Below are 13,058 nucleotides of genomic sequence, written 5' to 3'. Positions count from 1 at the left end.
GTTAATTTAACTAAATTAATTTGTTAATTGAAAGAAAATTAAACTAAAAGAAATTTCCAAACTTCGAAACACCATAAATTATCACTCCAGAATCACTTGGTATTTTACTTCAGTAGACATTTGAATGTTTGTATGAACGAGTATTCAATTAGCTTTCAATTAGCTAAGACATTTAGCTAACTGACTAAATTAAACAGTTGTCTGACATGACTGTAAGATTCACGAACCGATTTGTACACAACTTGGCTACAGAGCGGTATGTCTTCGAGATAATAAGAGGTCAATTGAAAAGTCCCCGCTATTTTGGCACAACTCGTTTTTTTATCCAACATAGTTTCCTTCAAGGTTGATGCACTGATTATAGCGGCCCCCTAATTTTCAATACCATTTTTATAATACATTTAGTCTTTTGCTTCAAAATAGTCCTCAGTTTCAGCGATCAGCCCTTCAATCGACGAAAATTTCTTCCCAGCGAGCATTCTTTCGAGAACTCAGAACAGGAAATAGTCACTAGAAGCCATATCGGGAGAATACGGTGGTTGCGGAAGCAATTGGAAGCCCAATTCATAGATTTTTGCCATCGTTTTCACTGGCTTTTTCTTCAAATGCGGACGGCTTTTGTCGATTTCGTTCTTTAAAGGATCAAATAACGCTATGTAAGAGTCGCTGTTGATAGTCCTTCCTTTTTCAAGGAAGTCAATAAAAATCATTCTATGCACATGCCAAAATACAGACGCCATAACCTTGTCAGCCCTCTAGTGCGTTTTTCCACGCTTTGGAGCGAGTTCAGCGTGTGCAGTTCACCCGGATGACTGTCGCTTGGACTTCGAAGCGAAATGACTGAGCCACGTTTTTTCCATTGTCACATATCGATGCAAAAGCTCGCGTTTATTATGCTTCAACATCTTAAAACTCTGCTCCGAATCATCTATTCGTCGTGTTTTTTGGTCAAAAAGAAGCTTGCGCCGCACCCACTTGAACAGCGCTTTCTCTTACACAAATATTTGTGAAGGATATGCTGTACACGTTTAGTTGATATCTTTAAAGTGCCAGCTATCCCAAAGAACTGCACTTTACGGTCATCCAAAATTATTTTGCGTACTTTTTCGATATTTTTTCGGTAACAACCTTCTTTGGGAGTCCTCACCGTTTACCGTCTTCGGTGCTCATTTCACTGTGTTTAAACTTAGCATACCAATCCTCGATGGTTGACATTCCTGGGGCCATGTGCGACAATGACGATGGCGAAGACCACTACAAAAACTGCAACGAATCCAGAAATTCGTCATGACGACAACTTTTTGCTTCAACAGTATTTTATCTCTTCAAAAAGTAATATTTTATCAACCCGCGAGATTCGTTTTTATCTAATTTTTCACAAAAACGAAAGTTGCTTCACTCAAATGATATAAATTGCAAACCAACGATCCGATAGCTGAGGCTAACTAAAAATCGTATGGACTTAACTACAGTGGCATCATCAATGTGTCAGGTCGGGGACTTTTCAATTGACCCTCGCGAAATTTTCCATTATTTTAATAATCTTCTATATATGGAGAGGAGCTATATTTGAAAAGAATTGCTAAATTCTGTTGAAATTAAAACTGAGAGACTTCAGTAACCGATACAATTTTTTTTGTTCAAAACTTATTAGCTGAATGCTTCAGTATGCTCAAACACAAACAATTTCATATGTATATGAAGTAAAAATACCCCGTATGTAACATAATTCCCACTTTGCATTTAATTGTAAAAACCGCTCGCTCGTCTCTAAGGTGTTAGCTGTTATGTAACTCGAACTAACTTTCCTGCTAAACTAGTTTGCTAACTCTAACGCTAGTTTAATGAAATTTTGTTTGATTTGAAAAAGTTTTAAATGAACTTCTTCTCTACATCTCATCACAATATAGTAACTCAGCACCGTTCGAATAGTCCAGCACAACACTCCAGTTCCGGTTCATCGCCGGTGATGTCAAATAGTAGTTCTAGTCCAGCGCCACCTTCCAGCAGTCCTAGTCCGCAGGAGAGCCCCAAGAATTGTAGTTACATTTACCGTGATTGATTGATATGTAATACCAAATCGATGCCATTAATTAAAACAACAACAACAGCAACAACAACAGCAGCAGCAACAGGAGCAGCAGTAAACGCCAGAGCAGCAATGCAGCAAGCAAACGCCACAACAAACACTTACGCAACAACTAATAGCGCAACAACAAAAACAACACATGCAGCCGTAACAACAACAAGCGCCGCCACGCGCAGCACATGCGGCAAAGTGGTGCGCACCAACACGCTCGCCAAATCCGTGCCAGCCACACCCGTACAACCGAAATCACCAACCGCACACTTCATAACCACCTCACCCGAATGTGAGGGTGGCCGCGCAGCAGCAGCACGCGCCATGTGCGTCAATGACAACGATGACGACGACGATCGCTACAACAATTGCAGCGAATATCTGCCACATTCCTATCCGAATTTCACATTCGATCTGTCCGAAGACGACTCTAACGACGACTACGACGACGAGCTGGAGATGGACGATTCCTCGCTGGCGATGATCACACCGCCACCACCGTATGTCGATACACCGTTGCAACAATATGCGCGTGCGCACATACCAGCACCGCCGTTGCACGCCACACGTACGCGCCGCGCCGCCACAGCGCCACCGCCACCGACGCGCAAGAAACTCTTTCAGAATCGCGAAATCTTCAACATCAACACGCCGCCAACGACGACGATGACGCCGAGCAGCAGCAGCTTTGCCAGCGCCATAACGCCGACCAAGCTGAGTGCCGCAGCGGCCGCGATGTTTGCGGCGCCACAAATGGCGCAATTGAACAAGAAGTGGACACAGTTGCATCGTAAGCGGCGGCGGCGCAACAGCAGCTCTGGCGATTCGAAGGAGTTGGACAAATTGGTGTTGCAATCGGTGGATTGGGATGAGAATGATATCTATTGAGGTTGGCTTGGGCGTAAGGCGTAGAGGCGGCATGCGCTTTTGCTGCTTTTAGCGCGCTCTGCTTACATACATACATACATATGTATGTATACACTTTCGGCGTTTCTTTACTTGGCTTAAACGTAGTCTCACATGCATACTTTTTCCATTCAAAATACATACATAGTATATACAAATACAACAAGCATATAATAAATAATAGTAATCTACATGCATACATATATATAGTATAATCATAATTTAAATGCGTACATACATACAAACTAAAAAAAAAACAGCATAAGCAGATGAAGCAAAGTACATAGTAGCGTTAAGTGTACCAGTAGGCCACAATAACAGTAAAGTAAAATAAGCGCGGAAGAGCGAGTAAGATCGCAAGCGTTAATCACTTAGTAAGCGTAGCTGTATTAGACTTTGTATTCGGCAAAGTAAAGATTTTTTGAGAAATATTTAAATAATATTTATAATATAAAATAACGAAAAAGACAAGTTGTATTATATGTGTAAGCGCATACATACATACATACATGCATGCCAACAAGCACACACAGCGTCATTCTGAGTTATGTCTTCACGCACACATGCTCTGAACTAGTAATAGACACCAAGACTAAAGTTGCGCCACAAACTAAAGAAACCATGCGGTGTTCCAAACATGCCCTCACTAGTATTTTTTAATACTTTTTTGTACTGAAAAGTATTTTGTAATTTTTTTTTTACACCTTTGTCATTTTTTTGTAATCAGTAGTATTTTGTATATTTTTTTCAAATTTATATTAATTAAAATTTTTGTAAATTTTGTCTTCAAAATTAGCATATTTAGTGTATATACATATGTATAAATAATAATACATAAACGCTTAGTATTACTCAAATAAGCAATTTTGGTTATAATTTTCGAGTTCGAATTCGAATTTCAAATATTCGCATAATACGTATGTTTCACCCTATAACGGTTGTGAGTCGCTAGGGTAAATTATTTTTTTTGTTGTTTTTAGTTATTAATTATAGTTTTAGAAAATAGCTGCATATCTTCAATTATGTTATACAAAATCGATTTAAAAAAAATATATTTTTTAGGAAATATCCGCATATATTCAATTATGTATGCTAATTCAAAATTAATAAAAAAGATAAAAAATAATAAATAATATATAAATAATTTTTCACGATCACAAAAAAATGTTTTGAAAATTTTCAAAAATTTCGAGAATCGCGCTTAGAATTTTTTGCACTATGCCCCAATAGAAGTTAAGGGAGGAAGTTTCAAATTTTAACTTTGAGAAGTTTCAATGCTGCCTTTAGGAGTTTAACCAAGTCCTTTAAAGACTGATGTTCAAAAATGTATAAAAGTTGAACAGCTTTAAATAAGCGTCAAAATTTAATAACTTCAGCGTTTGTTCGGACTGCTTATGATCGCAGGGTGATCTTTAAGTCTCAGCAATGTTAGGAATTCTCTCTGGCGAACGAAATTTCAGGATTGATCCCGAAAACCATAATACCAAATTTTTCATTAAATCCAATTTTTATAAATGAATCACGGTATTTACATGTTATTTTCAACTATTCATAATCCCGAAATTTCGGGGTTGATCCCGAGAATCATAATACCAAATTTTTCGATAAAATTTTTTGTTAAGGAATTTCGGTATTTATATATCATTTCCCCACTATTTCTAAGCCCGAAATTTCGGGATTGATCCCTAACACCATAATACAAAATTTTTCATTAAAGCCATTTTTTATAAATAAATTTCGGTATTTACATGGTAAATTGAAAAAAAGTGTAAATAATTAGTAAAAAAACACTAAACCTGAAAATCCCGAAATTTCGGGACCAATACCAGTACGAAATTTAGCATTAAAAACAAACATTTTTAAGAAACGGTATTCGGTATTTACATGGAAATTTTTAACTTTTTATCGCAAAAACGCTTAAGCTGAAAATTACGGTATTAATTCCGAAAACTCTAATATCAAAATTTTACTCAAAAACAAATAAAACAAAGGAATTTCGGTACTTACATACATGGCAAATATTTATTATTGCAAAATGATGATCATACTGATTACAAACAAATAGACGTCGCTAAACATAGTATGCCAGCAATTGGGAAAGAAAAAGCGCAGGAATATAATCCAATATTTCTATACACAATAATATAGAATTAACAAATTTCAAATTCACAATCGTTCCCGGACTTGGGTCGTTTCAAAACTGCTGCAGGCAATTAACAACAATGCTTAAACTAATAATCCCGAAATTTCGAGATCAATTCCGAAATGTAAAATATTTAGTTTTTTCAAATGCTGTAGGCGACCAGCGACAGTGCTTAAACGAAGAATCCCGAAATTTCGGGATCAATGCCGAAATGTAAAATATTTAATTTTTTAAAATGCTGTAGGCGACCAGCGACAGTGCTTAAACGAAAAATCACGAAATTTCGGGATCAGTCCCGAGAACTAAAACATTTAGTTTTCTTCTTGAACACAAGTTTGCATTAAAGAAATTCGGCAGTGGCGTGTCTAATATTCAATATTTTGGATAACTTCAAGAAACTAGTATTTCGCATGAATAGAGACTTGCTTGCTAGCTAATGTACATATGTATTACTGTAGGAGTACTCAAAGTCGTGCAAAGTTAAGAAAAATAGGAATATTTCTATAAAATATAAAATATAAAAATTTAAAAAATTCATTTAATTATTTTGAGCTTTCAGTTATATACAATATATTTTTTTTAGTATTTATATGTTCAAATACTGTTATTTTGTATTTTAGTCTGCTTTTAGACGCATTGTAAGTTCAATATGTAATAAGCGTATTAAATAATTGTAATTATAATTTTGTACCACCTTTTGTACATTGCTTCATTATAAGTACAATATAAAAAAATTAACATTATTTACACTAGTTTCCAGCGATTATTTTTTAAATATAATCATAGCTTTTTAAGTAATGTGCGCTTATACGCTTTTGTCTAACTTCCTCCTTTTAGAAGCTTTCGTAAGTAAAATTGTTTGAAAAAAAAATTAATTATTTTGTATTATGTTACACACGCTTATTTTTTAGAATTATAATTTTTTAAATAAAATTCGTATTTGTAAACTAGTGCAATTTATAACTTTATTATTATTAGTTTATGTTTTAAGTAATACGAATGAAGTTAAGTATACCAAAAAATACGAAAACGAAGAAAATGTACACCGAAATAAATTAGTACGAATACAAATGCCAAAAAAAAATATAAAAAAAAACTTTTTTATTGTTTCATTTTGCATTATTTGTGATTTTGAATGGTTTTGATTTGGAATAGAAAAATACGCTGGCGAAAAGTCATCATGGCATTTTGCTATTTTATTTATATAATATTATCTTAAACCGACTTAAGATTTTTTTTCACACAATCGCGGTTGCTAGAAAAGCACACAAGGCAAAGAGCAATTATTTATGAATGATTTTATATATTCAATACTTTTATTATTTATTTAGCTATTTAAACTTTTCATTTTACTGAATTAAAATTTAATTTTTTATTTTTGCCTTTATTTAGTTTTTTTCCTTTCCCCAAGTAAAGTAAATTAGCTGCGACGCATATTTTAATGCAACAACGCCTTTGGGCGACACACGAACACTGCCAACAATACACTATGACTAAATATTTATATTTTTTTTTTACTTAAATAGATATGGATCACTATATATACATACACATAACGATTTATGTACATATCACAGTTGACTTTTGAATTCAATGACTAACTGAAGCCACCAAAACAAGCTCAGGATTTTGAAATTTTTCACAAATACCAATACAATTTGCAATAGATAGGTTTTGAAAGTATTTATAGGTTTTTAAATAACTTTTTATAATTTTTAAACTTTTTTACTATTTCATAAATTTCAGTTTTCCAATATTTTGTGTATAATTATTATTTTTTTATATCTTTAATATTTCAAAAATATTTTATTTTTTATTTATTCTTTTTAAATTTTAAAAATGTTTTAAATCTTATATTGATTCATAATTTTATAAATACATACATACATATAAATATTTTTTATTTATAATTAAAAAATATTTTGTTTACTAGTATTTTTTAATTTTATATTTTTATTATTATTATTATTTTCTATAATAAATTGTTTAGAAATATATTTAAATTAAATATTTTCTTTGCTAATATATTTTTATTCAAATCATTTATAATTTTTGATTACTTTGTAATAATTTAAAAATACTTTGTTTACAATTTGTTCTTATTTTTTTTTATGAAATTCTATTTTTATCTTACAAAATTTTTTTTATTTTTTAGTAATAAAACTAAATGTTTTTATTTTTTTCTATATTTGTTATATAGTCATTAAATATTTTTGCTTTAAATAATAATACTGTCATTTATTTTATTTATTTGTTAAATTTTAATATAAAGTTTTAGTATTTTAAGATGTATTGGATTGTTCACTAAGTACTTTCGTTTGTTTAATCCACAATTTTTTTACTGTGTAAAGCATTTTATGAAATCATATATTTTCCATTTTGATCCATTTTTTTGTCATCTTAAAAGTCCGAAGGTGCCGAGTCTGGAGAATATGGTGTGTATGATAGCATTTCCCATTACATTTGTATGAGGTCTCGCATTATGCTGTTGGACCCCCCACCTTTTATATTGATGATTTCTGTTTGAGCACATCATTCAATTTGCTCATCTGATCAGAACACTTCGGAATTAATCGTGATATTTTCGGACAAAAGCTTAAAATAAACTATCACTTTGAAATCGCAACAAACAGACAAGCTACTATAACATTTTTTGTTGATTATCAGCCATCAAAGTGATTTGACTGGTTCATGGTTTATATTCCATGATCTTTTACGCTTCATATCTTTGTAAACGACATACTTTTCGTCGACAGTAATAATGTGTTTCAAACCTGGATCACTTCTTTGACGTTTGATAAGCAAATAACAGTCGTTAGTGCTACGAAGCCAATTTTGTTCTTTACGAACATGAGGAACCCATGTGTCAAGCTACAAAAATAACTCTTTATGTTTCCTGTGCTTGTAAACGGTCGTATCATACAAATTTAATGCTTCAGCAATCTGTCGAGTTGTTATTTGACGATTTGCATCGACCAACGACTTCATTTTATCCACATCAGCTTCAAGAGTACATGGCGCATCCTTAAGATCGAAATTGTTGGACCGAAATTTTGCAAACCAATTTTGGCATTGGCTATTGGTCATCACACCTTTTTCGTACACCTCACACTCTTTTAATAATAAAACTCCAAAATAAATATGCTGAAAATGCTGTTTTTGACCTCCCATCTGCGATTGGCAGCAAAATAATGTAACTTTGAAAAAAATTTAAGGAAATTTCATACTAACAAGCCTTGCTATATCAGCTCTTCAAATCTATAACAGTAAAGCGGTTAAGTATGAAATTGTCAGCGAAAAAATTTAGTAAGATCAGCTGTTGTCATCAAACGATATTAGTTAGTGAACAACCCAATATTTTAAAAAATATCCTTTAATAGCTTTTTACACTTTTTTTTTAAGAAAGATTTGAAAAAACATTATTTGGTATTTATTTTTTGAAAATTATCTCCTTCAAATATTGGCCGCGGCTTCGTCTCAGATGAACCATCCGTCCATTGAGTCCAATTTTCGATGACTCGTTGGAGTATTTCGACTTGTAACTGGCGAATGACACGCGTCATGCTTTGCTCCAAGGCATGAATCCAAGCGGGATTGTCCGCATTGACATTAGACTTTACATATACCCACAGTCAAAAGCCGGCCCAAAACGTGAAATTATCTGCTCACGGGAGTTTTCTCACAATAAACCCATTAACTGATGCGATGTACAGGAAGTAGCGCCGTCTTGTTGAAACCAAATGTCGCCAAGATTACGAGCTTCAACTTCAGGTATCAAATAGTCGGTTATCATAGCCCACTAATGGTCGCCATTGACGAATACGTTCTCACCGGCATAATTTTTGAAGCATTTTAGCTTTCATCGGCCCACAAACCACACCAAACCGGAATTTTTTCTGGATGAAATGGCAGCTCTTGTACCTGTGAGCCAGAAATGAGCCCCACCGCTGAACAAAATTTTGCTTGAAAACGTAGGATATTCTTGGAACTTTTCAAGAGTCCATAGAGCGAAGCGAATTCGCTTAAGAAGGTAAAGCGGCTTCAGTTATTATAAAAGCTGTATTTTGTAGGATATCAATTTAAGCTCTCGTCGTAAAATGCGCCAAGTCGTTCCATACGTCAGTCAGAGTTGCTGCGAACGGCGCCGAATTGACTCTTTACGGTCTTCGAGTACCCTCTACTTCTGTTATATTTGCTTCACTGCGTGCTGGACGTGGTCTATTCGGTCGTATATTTACCAATAATGAATACTGGGTCTCAAGTTGGGTGATGGTGTTGCGAATAGTATGTGCAGTAGGCCGTTTATGTTGACAATAATTTGAACGATGTGCGCGAAACATATTATTTACAGAACGTGAATTTTCGTATTAAAGTTGAAGGATTTGTAAACGTTGTTCAGGCATAAGTCTTTCCATGATGAAATGCCAAACAATACTGAACTATACTACTGTAATAACATGACAGCTTTAGACGACTCACGCGGGGTTTGTCAAAATGTGCTATTGAAAAAAATACCTCTACAGGGATCACACGTATATTATATTATACATTTCAACATTTTTTTAAATACTTTTGCTTCAATGGTTTTTATATTGTTTCTATAGTTTTTATATATGCTTTATTTTTTAATAAACTTTTATTATTCCATTAATCTTCATATTTTTTATTTTTTGTTGGTATATTTTTATTTCTATTTATGTATATTTCAATTTCTTTTTGTAGTTTGTGTATTTTGTGTATAGTCTTAAATTTTTTTATTTCAAGTAGTATACACTTTTTGCTTTCCTTAAAGTTTGTTTTTAATATTTCTTTAAATCTCTTATCTTTTATACTTTTTAACATTTTATTTTGCTTTCTTTTTTTAATATTTTTTACAATTTGTTTTTTGTATTTTTTACTATAAAAGGTTTCATGTTTCTTCCGAATTTTTTATACTTTTAACATTTTATTTTTATTTTTTTTAATTTTTTGACATTTCTTTCAATATTTTGCATGCTTTTATACACGTTTTTATTTATAAGTTATGTAGGCATACATAAATATTATTTTTTTTAAATATTTATTTTAACTCGTATAAATTATATTATCAGTATCTTCATATTTTTTCAAGCTTTTCATACATTTCTTGATAACTAGCTGTATATTAATTAAGGTATTTCAATTGGTTGGAATACCGCAAACACATAGCAGGTTTACATAATACTACAACAAAAGAAACAAAAACAGCAGCAAACCAATAAAATAATATACACAAGAAATAATAGAAATATTTGCAAACATAAAATAAACCGAACTGTATGTATGTATGCCTGCCGTAAATACAGTAACTTCAACTAGAAAGCAACTTGAAAGCGCATTAAATTAAATTAAATAAATAAATTAGCCTAACTAGCATATAGTACATATGGTACATACATAGCAATGGAAGCAACAAATCATTACTTTTTAGAAGCAACTTTGAACTTTATGCAATTGCAAGTAAGAGCAACAACCAACAACAAACAATTACGAGCCATGCGAACTAGCATTTTCTTATTACAAACAATACATTAACAAAAACAAAAGAGAAAGCATAAGCAAACAGAAGAAGTGAAAGTGGAGCGAGAAGAACTATAACTACCTATTGGATTATTGCGATTATTTAATTTCGAGCGTTTTGTGCTGTGCAATATATGCGCATACAACTTACTTACTTACTTACTTACTTATATATACATAGTGCATACCTACATATACATACTTATACACGCAAACTGATGAATTAACGCATTAATGCTGATGATATACATACATATATACTAAATTAGTATGATTAAAGTGATAAGTAAAGCATAATTGAAAGTAATTAATAATTTATAATTAAAAAAAATAAGAAAATTAAGAAAAAAAAACAAAATATGCTTCAATATAGTAATTAGAGCTGAGTTAAAGTAGTTTAAAGCAAACAAAAATAAAAACACAAAAGTAAGCGCGAAAGTAATGAAAAGTAATGAAGATGTGGCAAACGTGCAAAAGGGAAAACCAAAATTTCTAATTCTCTTCCTCTTTTCGATATAAATGGCTGTAAGGTTTAGCCGTCACATGCATATGCTACATACACATGTATATAGTATGTACTAGTTTTTCAGTTTTGTTTTTGCTTTTCTTTTTGTAAATATATACAAACTCACTGTACTGTATGTAAGTATGTATTGAAGGGAATTTACTATTTAGCAAAGCATATTAATTTGTATAAGGAAAGCGTTGCGAAACTTTAGACACATATACATATGTACAATTTAAATACATATATATATACATATATATATATATAAAATTATGAATTATGAACCGTAATACTCAATTTCCAAAATGATACTACAGATTTAAGTAGAAAAGTTAGAAATTTGCTGATTATACATACATACAAGCGCATATAGTATGTAGTTGATGAATGCCAAGCAAAGTCGTGCGACAGTGGGCAAGTGGTGCAGAAAAATTAATAAAAAACAAAAATAATATTTAATATACAACATAAACGCAAACGAAAATTAAAAGAACACAAAATTAACGCATGCTTAATATAAATAGCGCAGAGTTAATAGCGGAAGTGTACAGTACTTTTGTAGCATAGAATGGTTGGGACCATTGTAAAGCAATTCAAATTATAAAATTATACATACTTACAATTCTAGCAAGAAAAAAATGATAAAAAATACTTTAGACACATACAAAAACTATTGATAAAAAATCAAGAACTAAATATAAGCGCGTGGTTTAGTAGGCAGGGATTGTGATGAAACTGTGTAAATATATAATTTCCACTGTACTTATAATAAATGAAGAATTACGATTAAAAATAACACAAAAGCAAAATTTAAATATGAGCGAAAGTAAAGTGAGAAAGAAAGCTTTGCTTATAGAGCGGATAGCTGTATGTAGTGCGAGGCTGACATACAATTAAAGGAAAAAATTGTAAAAAAATGTTTTATTTTAAAAAATATATTTCATTTTAAAATATTTTTTATTTTAAAAATTCATTTTTGTTTTAATTATTTTTTTAATATAAGTTATTAAAAAAACTTTATTTTAAATTATTTTCTTTTTTAATTTTAAATATTAAAAAAACATATTTTGTATATTTTGCTAAATTTCTTAGATTCGGCATACTTCACAGAGTAGTTAAACTGGTATAACTGGCATAAACTGGTTCGAACAAATAATTGGTGTCATTGGAGACAGATATCGAACAAACAAAAGGTATAATCGCTGACAGGAATCGAACAAGAAACTGGTATAATTTCAGATAGGTATCGAACAAACAAATGGTGTAATTGCAGACAGATACCGAGCAAGTAACTGGTATAATTGTAGATAGGCATTGAACAAACAACTGGTATAACTGCAAATAGGTATCGAACACGTAACTGGTATAATTTCAAACTGGTATCGAACAAAAAAATGGTATAATTGCAGACAGATATCGAACAAGTGTCTAGTATAAATGTAGATAGACATCGAACAAACAACTGGTATAACTGCAAATAGGTATCGAACACGTAACTGGTATAACTGGTACGGCAGGTATCCAACATGGAACTGGTATAATTGAAGATAGATATCGAACAAGTAACTGGTATAACTAAAATCAACAGCTATCGCAAAAATAATTGGTATGATTAGCAAATGCAGGTATCGAAAAAGTAACTGGTACAATTGATATTAACAGGTATCGAGAAAACAATTGGTATAATTGCAGACTGGTATTGAACGAGTAATTGGTATAATTGTCATAGGCAGGAACCGAAAAAATAAGCGATATAGTTGGTTGTAGTTTCAAAAACAAACATCTCAAAATACCTGTCCTATGTGGGTATCGACCCAATGCAGATATAAATACATACATAGGTATCGCAAAACTAACTGGTATAATTGCCATAGGCAAGTATC

At 32.0% G+C, this 13,058-nt stretch overlaps 2 protein-coding genes across 2 annotated transcripts in view; both read left to right on the top strand.

Annotated features, from left to right (window-relative positions):
• Positions 1 to 2,097, top strand: part of LOC120768110 (semaphorin-1A) — a 490,487-nt gene extending 488,390 nt beyond the window's left edge. The window contains exon 22 of the mRNA XM_040094657.1: positions 1,911 to 2,097. Within this exon, the coding sequence (XP_039950591.1) occupies positions 1,911 to 2,062 (152 nt within the window). The 3' untranslated portion in view covers positions 2,063 to 2,097. The remainder of the gene's footprint in view (positions 1 to 1,910) is intronic.
• A 38-nt stretch (positions 2,098 to 2,135) lies between these two features.
• LOC120768112 lies at positions 2,136 to 3,700 on the top strand. Its single transcript, XM_040094659.1, has one exon. The coding sequence runs from the start codon at positions 2,162 to 2,164 to the stop codon at positions 2,966 to 2,968; it is 807 nt and encodes a 268-aa protein (XP_039950593.1). The 5' UTR covers positions 2,136 to 2,161; the 3' UTR covers positions 2,969 to 3,700.
• The last annotated feature ends 9,358 nt before the right edge of the window (positions 3,701 to 13,058 follow it).

The sequence above is a fragment of the Bactrocera tryoni genome, chromosome 2 (genome assembly GCF_016617805.1).
Source record: "Bactrocera tryoni isolate S06 chromosome 2, CSIRO_BtryS06_freeze2, whole genome shotgun sequence".
Lineage (NCBI taxonomy): Eukaryota > Metazoa > Arthropoda > Insecta > Diptera > Tephritidae > Bactrocera > Bactrocera tryoni.
The sequence above is the reverse complement of the archived record's forward strand: the minus strand, read 5'-3'. Positions and strand labels throughout refer to the sequence as shown.